General features: G+C 33.1%; 1 protein-coding gene across 1 annotated transcript in view; it reads right to left on the reverse strand.

Annotated features, from left to right (window-relative positions):
* Window positions 1-13,600, reverse strand: part of LOC113397712 (facilitated trehalose transporter Tret1-like) — a 51,284-nt gene that overhangs the window by 21,433 nt on the left and 16,251 nt on the right. The window contains exon 2 of the mRNA XM_026636163.2: window positions 6,207-7,087. Within this exon, the coding sequence (XP_026491948.1) occupies window positions 6,207-7,073 (867 nt within the window). The 5' untranslated portion in view covers window positions 7,074-7,087. The remainder of the gene's footprint in view (window positions 1-6,206; window positions 7,088-13,600) is intronic.

The following is a 13,600-nucleotide window of genomic DNA, read 5'->3' on the forward strand; positions in this document are numbered from 1 at the left end:
AAAAATCAAATACGTTTACAGATTTTATATAATGAAACTATCCGAAACTGAAACCGGTTAAATATTTTTCATGTGTCCGTAACCATATCCGGATCCAAAATTGCATATCCATAACATCCTTGGTTGGTATACGTGTTGAGTTTGGTGATTAGTAGGGCCTTGTGTAAGCCCGTCTAGGTAGGTACCACCAGTCATCAGATATTCTACTATATTTATAAACTCTATTAAAATTATTATAATAAATATAAACTATATTTCATTTATTCATGAAACTCTATTTTTTAATTGATTTTTATCCAAATTAATTTAATTTAGCGCGCAAGGTCAGTCGATGCTCGGTATTGAAACTACAATATTCATTTAAGACTTACGAGTTTTATCAACATTCCGTCATAGCTCTCGTAGTACTCTATCCCTATAGGGCGGTGAGTGATTAAAGGGACCAGACATAACAATAAATCCTGTGACTGAAGCTGACCTGTATTACTAAGGCCAAGAAACAAAAATATTGACTGGATCTGGTATAAACCATTTTGTTGACACCAATTACCAAAACACACTCACGAATAAATAATTTCGATCTCGTCGTCATTTACAAACATAAAGATGTAGACGAGTTTGTTTGTTTTTATGTCTAACACTTGGCGACCTATCCTTTGACCAAAAACAATGACCTACACTTTTTTTATATTTATTGTAACAAGTCCAAATAATTTGATGCGTGAAAGGAGTAACTAATGAGTTTATTATCTGTTCTTCTCAAAATAATTTACCTTATGAACCAGAGGCTTTATTTAATACTAGCTGGTGCCCGCGACTCCTTTCGCGTGATTTAAGTAAGCCTCAAAAGTATGAGTATTATATATTCGACATATCTTTGAGTCTGTCGTGGCATTGTAGTTCCCAATAAGTATTTGTCAAACTGTTTAATGTATATTAGTCAGGGATTAAAGCATATATTTTTTTTGCAGTTGCGAACACGCGACTGAGCCACATAAAGCTAACCCTGTGTACTGGACTCGTTTAAAAGTAAACAAATATTTTTGGAATGAGAAGGAACCGGGGTATAAACATAAAATCATCTGAGCCGCACCCATTTATATTTGTAGTATATTTATTTTCAAAAAAAAATTAAAGTATATTTATTTTAAAAAAATGTATAATTTATTTTCAAATGCAAAGTGATGATGTAATACCACTGGAACGCCTTTAGGTTTTAACCTCAACAGCCCTGGTTCCATAACATCTTGATTTTAATAAAACGCTATATGTTACCTCAAGGTTATTTAAGTATAAATCAGTGAAAATCGATCCAAATTTCATTTTTTCATTTCAATCATCCAAATTGGTTAAGAGATTTTTTTTACATTACATTAACAACCTGTAAATTTCCCACTGCTGGGCTAAGGCCTTCTCTCCCTTTGAGGAGAAGGTTTGGAGCATATTCCACCACCCTGTTCCAATGCGGTTTGGTGGAATACAAATGTGGCAGAATTTCGTTGAAATTAGGCACATGCAGGTTTCCTTACAATTTTTTCTTTCACTGCCGAGCACGAGATGAATTATAAACACAAATTAAGCACATGAAAATTCAGTGGTGATTGCCTGGGTTTGAACCCGAAATCATCGGTTAAGTTGCACGCGCTCTAACCACTGGGCCATCTCGGCTCATAAAAGAGAAGATTAGATAACAAACGAATAGATAAACAGACAGACAAATTAACAGAGATACAGATTTCGATCAGTTACGATTTTATTATATGTATAGATAACCAAAAAATTGTTAATTGAAGATTCAAATGTTTTGATGGTTTGTTAATTGTCAATTAATTTAAAATACATTTCCAATGAATTGTTCCGCAAACAAAATTTTGCTGTAACAGAGAAAAATGTCATTCAATAACTTGGCTAGACGAAAGTCGAACCTAAAGATTTAGGTTATGTTAATACGAGACTTGACCCAGTTCTGACAAAGGGACAAGGCGAAATATTAACCGAGTTACTGCAGTAACTCGATTGGAATTAGGTTAAGTTTCATATCGAATGTTTTCTTAGATAAAACTTTAACCAATTAATTAACAGTAAAACTATACTCAAACATATGGCATATTGTATTTAAAATCAATAATAAATAAGGTATATTATTCAAGAGTACGTCATATCAAGATAAATAAAAATGAGTGTTCTGTATTAGTACTCCATCCCTTCCAAAACTTTCTTATTGACATTTCATGAACATTTGGCGGGTATTCCTGTGCTTACGTTCTGCAAGAGTCCATGGCCCAAAAAAAAAACATTTTTTAAATTTTTTTGTATGTTTGTGCTTCAATATAAATGTTTTATGTAGATCATTAGTCCACCCGTGTTAAGTATATATATATATATATAGATCCAATTCTAAAACAAATCCAATAATCCCTATGATATATACACCTGTTCCTTATAAAGTGCACCCGTGCGAAGCCGGGGCGGGTCGCTAGTTAGATATATTACAAGAAAGATTGCTTAGTATGAACGTAGCCTAAGTGTGAGTCGAAAGTTGACAAATACATTCAACATTATTTTTATTATTGACATGTAACGGATGGTAGTGGTACGGCTTTGTTCTAGCCTGTCTGCTTAGAGACCACCCACTCATCAGATATTCTACCGCCAAACAGCAATACTTAGTAGTGTTCTGTTTCACTTTGAAGGGTGAGCCAGAACCACAGGCACGAGGGACATAATGTCCCAAAGTTGGTGGTGCATTGGCGATGTAAGGAATGGTTAATATTTCTCACAGCACCAATGTCTATGGGTAGTCTTGGCCACTTACAATCAGGTAACACATTCGCCCGTCCGCCTACCTATGTTTTTGTAAAAAATGTGGGAGATGAAAATTTAAAAAGGGGGAAAGGGAGTAAGAGGAGTTATACGGAAACAAAACAAACATCATCGACCCTAAATAAATGGAATCGGGGCAATGGTGTGCAATATATAACACATGAGACCGGAATTATCAATACAGAGGATAAACGCTGTCAAAGGATGAAACTAAGCCGAATTTAATTACAATCCACCCAGTAGCTCGTGTACGCGCACAAAATGGCTGACATACCTACTGTATTTTGTTAAGCTATTACTTATATTAAAAACTAATCAGCTTCAGCTTTGAACGGTTGCAATTTATTTATAAAGAAAATGTTATGGAATCTAATTTATACCCTATAGCAGTCAATTTTTTTAAAAAATGGAACATTGTTTCCGTATTTTACACACATACAAACAAATATATTTCACCTATTTATGATATTAGTAAAACCATTTTATCGGCTATTTATTATTAAATATATTATAAAAAATGCTGATAATTTTATATTTGAATTTATTACGTATATTAAAATATCTACACAAAACATAATTATAAACCTTTGATGCTATGGAAACTATAGTCCTTATAATATTATGAACGTGAAAATGAGTTTGATTGATGGTCTTTTTTACACTTCCTAACCAATAGTCATGAGATTATGCAATTCATTCTCAGAGATACAGAAAAGGTAAGGCCTTAGGGTAAAGGGTACCTAACATTTACCCTACCCTATCATATACAGGCGAAGCTGAGGCCGGAGACCAGACCATCATTATTTAAAACAAAGTTCAATAGAAACAATTGAAATCCTCATTTCTAATTTTATTATTTTATATATATATATGTATATTAAAAAAAAATATATTATAATTCTCATCTCTAATCATTGATTATGTTTTATTTATATTTTTAATACATATTGTGTAATGTGATAGTGCTTGGTGAGGTTACATGTAAATAGAAGAACATTTGCCAAGATAATTAAAAAAAAAATTTTTTTTTTATTTGATATTGTATCTACTGTTGGTTGTCCTACCGAAAATAAAAGGTACGTTACAAATTAATTGTAGATTTGTAGGTTATTTACATATTATAAAACAAAAATCTTTATAACTATCTGCTCGCCCTGGCTCTACGCGGGTGCAATAAAGATCTATATACAACTTTTAGATCGAAGAACAAACAAAATAATCTTGTTTTTTCCGGCTAGATAAGTTGAAATGCTCGGCTTTTCTTTACTATAATATGGATGTGTTATACATATAAGGATATAAGCGTACAGACGACGGGAAGTGACTTTGTTTTATACTATAAAGATATGTTAGTATAAAATATTATTGAACAATTATTTAAATATCATCATAAAAATATCAAAGAGAAAATTTTTTTGAAGAATTATTTATAAAAAAATATGTCTTTGAAATGTAATCGGTTGTTTATATCAAACAGAGATGGCGCCATGGTCGCTACGAGATACAAGTACAGTAAAAAGTCAACAGTTTTCAATGAATCGTATCAGCTAAATATAGTGTACACAAGTGTTATAAATTTAATTGTCTTTATAAATGATGATTATTAATAAAATAGCTATTTGACATAATCAAACATTGGATTTCATTCGATGCGCTGAAAGGTTCAAATATATTATTTAAAAATATTTTTCTTATGTTTTTTACACGATAAAATATACACATATTGTTGCCTCGATCCAAAATTGTATGAATATTAATGAATAAAGGAGAAATGTTGATAGGATACCTCTCAAGTACAAGTAGAACACTGGTGGAAACATGAATAAACTCTTTTTGCATGCAAATGAAGTGATCGTTTCAACCTTTCCGAGAATTAATTAATCTACGGGTTTTTTTACTTCTATATAGATGTCTGCCTCGTTGGTAGAGGCTGAGAGATTTGATGCCGCAGATTCTGGGCTAAAGTCCAAGGTGGGGCCGATAAAGAGTAATTTGTTTTCTCTATAAATTCTCGGTAACAGCCCGGAGTCTGTTAGTTAGAAGTATGTACACTCCTGCGCGTGAACTTTCCGGTCGTGTTGGACGAGTTGGATTTATTAGTCCAATCGTATTATGAGTAAGGGAATTGAGTGTGCCTGTCTTTCGCACACACTTGTACAGTATTATATGTCCTGCGTAGTTCGCTGGTCTCGTTTGAGATTGGATTACGCTGGTTCAACCACCCTTCAAAGCGGAACATAACAAACCTAAGTATTGCTGTTTGGTGGTAGAATATACGGTGAGTGGGTGGTACAAGTAAATAATAAAGACTAACGTATACTAAAACATTGCTATATTGCAGCCTTAATAGTAAATATATCTCTAATAATGTGAGATGAAAATTACCCGTTAGAATGATCGGATCTGAAAAGTGAGTTCATAAATGTGTATCCACAAAACCGCAATCGAACAAAGTTAGATACGAATCCTGATTAAGAGAAATAAAAGCTTAGGCACACATTCGGGGTATGTACGATTACATTTATTTCAAATATATTGACCACAAGCATGTCACTCTACCTTCGTAACAAGCAAATTGTAATATATTATGTATAATAGATATGTTTTAATATTCTGTTCGTTGTACGTAACCTTTCGTAAAGGGTCTGATCATTACTCATGTTTAAGGGTCTCTCTGGATGGTAATGGTGTCCTAATGACTTTTATCGTGAAGCTTGACCCGAAATAACAATATTTAATCACAAAATTTTATCGATTTCAGAATATTTTGATAATAACATATCAACGTGATCTTATTCGAATACTGATGGAGGAATTGTTTGCAATAGTAATTTTATCGACACTGTTTTTTTTTTCTAGTTTGCATATGAATAGTTTTGTATGTAATAACAAACGATATTCAAATTTGGAATTATAAAGTATTAAGTAAAGTATATATTATATATTTACATATATATTTGCTGTCTGTTTGTCCTTATGTAGCCTAACCTTTAAAACTACGCAACGGATTTTGATGCGGGTTATTTCAATAGATAGAGTGATTCGTGAGGAAGGTTTATATGTATAATATAAGCATAATATACTAGATAAACATTGATAATTAGAGGTTTCTAATGTGATGTAAAATCACATCGCTGGCTAAGCCCTACGAGATAGAGCAAAATAATGTACTACAATATTGTACATCTTTAAAAGGTCTACAAAAAAGTTTGTGATGGTCCACAATAACCAATTTTTATCATTTTATCAATCCTTATCGAATTAAGTAGTATAATATATAGTATCAGTATTGCACCCATGCGAAGCCGGGGCAGTTCGCTAGTTAAATATATTAAACGGCTTACTATGTTCAGCTACGAACTAATTTGATAAATTTCTCTCACCTGTGGCAAATGTCGAGACTTCCGTGGCGCTGGCGTTTCATTTCCCGATACACATTTTCCGTTTGGTACGGAAATCTTGGTGTCGTCCTTCTTCTCCGGCAGCCTTATTGGTATATTGTGTTTCTCGAAATATCCATTTTGTATCATTTGATCCAAAGAGACCTCCAGTTCTCGTACAGCGACCACTTTCCGCCCACAAACTGGATCGTCGATGACCATCTTTCTGGATCCAGAAACTTCGGAGAATTTTACAATTTTTTTCGTTTCGTCTCGTTTCGGCTTCCGATCCTTCTCGGGCGGATCTGTCGTCCAATATTTAGCATTCCTTTCGGTCAAACGAAGTGGCTTACAAACGGCTACGTTTTTCGGTTTATCGCGTACAACTCTCGAATCGGTCGAATTCGCGCGACGTTCTTTTATCCTAATCTCGCTTCGATCGGTTTCGATTCTTACATTTTGTTTGTAAATTTCATAAGATTCCCGCGGTCTCCTTCGTTCGGCTTCGATTCTGAAGTCGTAATAGTCTTTTTTGTAACGACGACTCCTGTCAACGTTATAATAGTGGCTGCGAGGCAACGAATTATATTTATTGTCGTACGTCGATTGTAAATTCAGATACTCGGGTCTGATTGGTCGAAATAGTGACAAACGGCCTTGAGCCTCGTCGAAATCAGAATAAATATCTTCGTAAACGTATCCGTTCTTACGTCGCGGTCTTTCGATCTGATCGAAGCGATCAGATCGTACTCGATTTTCATCTGACCGCTGCGCTTCGAATCTGCTAATGTCATGTCGCCTCCGCCTCTCGTATTCGTAATCGTAATCCAAATGACGGTCGTAGAGTAACCTCTCGCGTGAACCGGCCATTTTTATTAGGGTTTCTGTAAAAGAAAGACTGCATTTAAATGAAGGCTTTATACAATCCGATGGATTCAGGAAATCCGTTCAATGACCGAGGGAAGCTGTGGGGTTTCCTTTTATCAATTTGAACAACGAGGGAAATGTCTCATAAGTAAATTTAAAATAAGCTTGACTTAAATTTTAGCCCATGTATTCTTTTATGAATTGCTTCTTTATTCGAAATGTATATCTACAAATTCTACACTTCACAATATGACTGAAAAGCACTAACATTTTTTCATATAGGTAGGCAGACTATCAAATAAAACATGTAATGATTAGTGGTCACCATCGGCCACAGACAATAGCATTATACCATATTTTAAACATTCCATACATTGTCACCAACCTTGAAAACTAAGACGCTATGTCCCTTATGACTCTTATTTTAGTTATTCTCTTTCAAAACAGAATCCAACTTAGTATTGCTGTTTGACGGTAGAATATAAGAAAGACCTACCCAAATTAGCTTATACTGATATATTATATACGACTAATTTGTACTATACGGAGGGCTGGTTTGTTTCTAGCCCAGAGGATCGGAATTGCGATTCAACGGGAAAATGCTGCTAGCGTTTTTGCCACCATTCCACGCGGTCAAGATTTATACAGTAATTATTTTTAATTCATATTTGTATATATATTTATGCACTTAATGTTATCAATTCTTATGTTAATAAATATTCACATGTATACACTTAAAATAATAAAATTTGCTCGCACTATATATAATATATATATTTTGTAGCCGAGCTAGGAGTATAACTATGATAATATAAAATTCCACATAAATCTTTAGTAATAGGGTATTCTACTATGTTTGAAAGAATACTTCGAAATGTTGATTTTCCAAATAAAAAGCCACAAAAAATATATTTTGGCAAAATAAACACGTTTTCTTGCCATAAAATTAAATTAAATTTGAAACCTTCTTAATCCCCGCGAAAACGCTGTCAGTAATTTTAGTGACGTCATATTGATAAAAACAGCAGTTGTGTATATACGACTGGCACTCATTCAACGTTAACAGCGAGAAATATTTGGTGTTTTTTTGGGAAAACAATGAATTACAATCGCCATCGTTGGTGTGTAATGTACAAATACTAGCATTAAAACTCAAGAAAAGTTGCTTATCAAAGTGCCGCATGATATTGAAATGACAGTTTTTGGCTATCTGACGTCACACCATGGCGGCTCGTGTTTTAGGTCACGTGATGTGCGGACTAAAAAATACGACTTTTAATTTTAATATAACAAATTAATAATGCGCTTATATGACTCAAAATATAATATTTATGTATATTTCAATTTTACATATATTTTAATTTTTATCAAATTTCATGATTTATTTTTCTCTACCGAAAATACCGTATTGCTTGAATCTGGCATTATAAAAACTTCACTCGTTACGAAATTAATATAATTTCCAGTATTGGAAAATTAATTAATACTAGACAGATTAAACCAATATTCGTGATGTAAACACGAATTCAATATTCAAATGAACGTGATATGAATATTATCTTATTAGCTTTGAACGAGTTCCTCTCATTTGCATATAAGATTCAATTAATTCGAATGCACGCCGCTTGTTACATGCAATAATTTAATATTATTTGATCCCATTACATGGTGGTGAGGCTTTGTGCTAGTCTAGGTACCACCCACTTATCAGATATTCTACCACCAAATAGTAATACTTCGTATTGTTCTGTTCCGGTTTGAAGGGTAAATGATCCAGCGTAATCTGTTATTAAACACAAAAGACACACACAAGAATAGTATCAATACCCTATTTTACGGAATTACTAATCTTAAAGCCTTGGGGTCTGGATGGAATCTGCGACTTTTTATATCGATAGGCGGCCCGTAAATCACTGCGTTATTGACTTTGAATTTCGCTTCGATTTCTTTCAGTATTGTAAAACATACTACGTTGAATACTAATATCTATATCTGCTTGTTTTAGATATAATTTTAAATTTTGAATTTACAAGCATTGCAGTTAACGTTATAAATTTAGCGTGTTTAAAAATTAGATCTATAATTTACTTTTCAGATCATCACATTTTTAGTTACGAAGTGGGATAAGAGAAGTACTTGGCCGTTTTTGTTACATTTTTCTGCTTCGGATGGGGTCTATTAAATACAGGGATTACTGGGATCTTGCGATTAGACTCGGTATAGGATAATTTCAAATATTATTGAGATATTAATCAGATTGAAACAGGTAATCTTGGAAAAGAGTTGATTTAAATAATTGTCATTATGATGATTATATTTACAGGCTGTTAATGTAAGCTGAAATTACTTATATTAAAATATACTAAGTGGTTGTAACGCCATCGATTGGCTTGAACATTTTGTGATATCGAGTCTGAGATATTTATGTATTTGTTCTGAACGACACGACTGAGTTTCTTGGGGTTCTACTCACTAGAATCTACATTCCGAACCAATGGCACCTTTAAGTTTACTAAAATTATTTTGACTAGAAAGTGGTTGTACAAGTCTACTTGAATAAAACGCTAATAACTTAAGATTAGGCCAAAGTTTTACGCTATTTTTCGGGCAGAAATATCGTATGTAAAATGTATGTTTTATTTACTAATAGTCTATACTTAAGCCGCTGCTTGCGGTCTGCACAAGACCGGTCGTTGTGGCGATCTTTGGGGGCGGCCTATGTCCAGCAGTGGACGTCCTTCGGCTGAGAGATGAGATGATGAGATGAGAGTCTCACTTGAATCACTCCAATTTCTTTGGTAATTGGAGTGATTCAAATAAAAGCCCTAATTTAGGTGTTCCACCTAATATGAATATACAACAAATACACGTTTGCAATAACCATCTCCCATTAAAATACGTTGAAATTAAATACATATGTAAATTCATACTAAGTCTGTGAAAAATATATTTTTATTTACTCGACGAATATGTTCTAAATATAACAAGTTTATAAGGGTCGCGATGAAATATTTTCAGTTTTTGTATGAATATGAAATTCTTGATATACTCGTAAAGTTGACGAGCTAAAAATAATATGGAGACAAAATGTCATCGTGATGGAATAGTCACCAGCTGATATTAGTGATGGGATTATTTTTAATATAATATCGATATATTTGTGACCTTTGTGATTGCAATTTAAAGTCTGCTTGCAGTGTAAAGTATTTTCTAAAGTTTCTATTTCAGATGTTATAATTTTTATATTACGATGAATCATATTAAGGAAACCATCTTTAAACTCAGACAGTAGCTCTGTGTAGATGTTGATGTTGATAAAATATGATAGTTTACAAGTGTGTGCGCAAACACAAAGTCATTATTTATTCTCTCAATCTCAGAATCCACAAAAAGGCCATAATCATCGATGTGAGAAATATCAGACACAGCATTAACAGCTTTATGTGTTTTTCAAAGTACGAGTATACTAAATAGTGCCAAATTCTATTTCCGGTTTAAATGACAACAACTCGATAAAAAAAAAACAGTATTATATTGACACGGTCCCGATTTCAAAGACATGGTCTTCTGATCTGTTACTGCATAGACTGTCTAATTATATTTAGTGATAATATTGAATTTCAAAATGAATTCAGGTTATAAATTAAATACGCGACGTAATAGCCGCTTGACTTGTAAATAAATTATTCACAAGTACATACAAACACAGGATTTTTTGTTTTGCAGTATACTTATGTCGTAAATACGAATAAAAATATTAATATTAGTTTAACTTTGTCGATGAACTGTGTCCCATCACTAGTTTCCTATAGCTGCGCTGGGTGGCGCAGTGCGGTACGAAAGTTAACCGTTCCGATAAATCTCATCTCGAATGTTTCCTAAACGGATGACGCGATAGGCGCAAATATATATAAACATTAGTGCTACTTTTATATGTACTGATATCGATACTCTACAATTTTAATATATGTATGTAGGACACAGATAAAATAAAATACGTGTTGAGCTTTAGCCATATTATAAGATTTTTATCTTATGAAAAAAAACAACTTAATTTAGACCAATATTATATGTGGGAAAGTAATTCTGTCTGAGTGTCTTTTACATTTTCACGGCTAAAAAACCGAACCGAATTTGATGATATTTGGTATGAAGCAAGCTTAAGCCCCAAGGAAGTACATAGGATACTTATACCCACTACCTCTAACCTACTATTAAAAAAAATATATATTTTTATAAATAAGTTGTCCATCCTGACTTAAGGTAAACATCATCAGGAGTATCTATGCTGAATTTTCAGACAATAGGACCAAAATTACTCTATATTAAAAAAAATATTTGCAAATCAAACTTGAAGTTCCTTAGATCAGCGCGTACAAACAGACACTCTTTCTTAATGTATATCATTGTCCAAAAAATATTAAATTGTACTAATAGTAGGTGTGTTAAAGAAAATAAAATAATAAGAAACGAATAAAAATTATACTTTTGTCTACGGGATTGTTAAGCGGTCGGGTAAATACGCCAACTGGTGGTAAGTGCTGCCCGTAGACATTGGCACTTTATAAAATTTTAACCATTTCTAAGCGCCAAGCAGCAATACTAGTAATTTTGTGTTCCAGTTCGAAGGGTGAATGAGGCAGTGTCACTACATGCACAAGGGACGTCTTAATTCTCAAGGTTGGTAGTACATTGATGATATGAGGAATGATTAATATTTCTAACAGTACCATTACAGTCTTCGGGCAGTGGTGCTTACCACCAGATAGCCCATTCGCCAGTCCGTCTATGAAGAAATTAATTTGATACAGACAAAAAAAATTACCAACTGTCAATGTCGTAAATTTAGGAAACAGTATAGCCGCCATAAATATTTCCGAGATTATATGAATATACCACCATAAAAACATCTGTCGTTTTCTCTGAGTCGGAATATATTTTTTATTTTACGACGTTAAAAGTTTCGTATCTCTCAGAGTTAGGAGCGAAGTGTTGTGTGTGGAAATCTAGTATATTTTTTAGGTTTCCTAGTGAGTTATTTTCTCTCTGTGTGGTTGCTACAAACCCGGGGAAATTTAAAAAGAAAATATTTTTCCGTATATTTTATACAGCGAAAACTTTACGTAGAGGTATATTGCGTCTGGATTAATACTGTTAAATTAAAAATGTTGCTTCTGACGTCATTTCGTTCATACTAGCATAATATAGATTAAAAATAATTACGTCCTGTCTGTCTGTTTTTTAATAGAATCTCATTTGAAGAAATGAGACATTGGGAAACCTTGTGTATAATTATCATTCTTCTTTCGTGTGTGTGTTGGCGGGAGTGCATGGTTAGACCCCTATTTCCTTCTTCGAACCTCTGAAAATGTATAATAAACAAAATTTTAAGGTAATCGTAATTAAGACGAACTCACTTTCGTATCAATTACAACATTAGTTATGACTTACTTTTATATAAATTAGTTACGCCGAGTCTCGCACAGCCGTAACATCCTGTTCTTGAAGCTAATCAGGGCAATTTCGAACCCTTGCAACTTCGTTATCGGCAAAGCTAGAAGTCTGAATTTTCAATAATTAAAATGCTATTTAAATTTTGTAACTAATCTTGATACTGTTCTTATATTTAACCTAATATTATACCGCGAAACTGTGATACCTACTTTGTAGTATAGTGTCTGAGTTTCATACGACGGTTCTTCTCAGGTCTGAGGTGTTATTTCTGAACTGGTGGTAGTTTTTAGTTTGACTATCCATAAGTACTTACTTGTAAATTCTCAATATGGAAGCATTACAAGTGTATGTTGTGCATATTGAGAAAAGGAGTTTGATTTTTGAGATTGTACCAAAAAAAAAAATATTTTGTTTGTATGTTTGTCCTTCAATATAGACGTTATATGTAGGCCATCAGTCCACCCGTGCGAAGCCGGAACGGGTACCTATACTAATATTATAAAGACGTTTGATGTTTCCAATTTTATCCAACCCATGCAGGTTTCCTAACAATGTTTTCCGCGACCCTTAAGCACTAGATAGATACCTATTTTATAGGGATAATGAATGCTTATGTTTCGAAGCGGATACAATCTCTTGCGTACCTAATTCTAACTTGTCTAAATATTGAGTTAAATTGTATGTAATGATATCGATTGTATGTTAAACAAATATTTGAATTTAATATAGTGTCGTGTCGCAATGCGGCTCCACGGTCTGCCAAGTTATATTAATTGAGGGGCCTTTTATAACTATGTATGAAAATTCGTTCGTTTCAACAGTTATGTTGGGCTTGACTAATGCTACAATCGCGACCAAGATATGAGAGTCTTGAGGGAGAAAAATTGTGGCATTTTTTTCTCTAGCATTTATTAAAAATAAAAAATAAAACTGTAGTTAAATCAAAATTTTTAAATATTTTTTAACATTTAAAAACATTTTGTAAAAATGCAGTTTGTAAATTTTTTTGATAAATTATATATAATTTATAATCTGTTATTAGATATTTTGTAACATCCATATACTATCTTACATTC

The sequence above is a fragment of the Vanessa tameamea genome, chromosome 23, assembly GCF_037043105.1.
Source record: "Vanessa tameamea isolate UH-Manoa-2023 chromosome 23, ilVanTame1 primary haplotype, whole genome shotgun sequence".
Taxonomy (NCBI): domain Eukaryota; kingdom Metazoa; phylum Arthropoda; class Insecta; order Lepidoptera; family Nymphalidae; genus Vanessa; species Vanessa tameamea.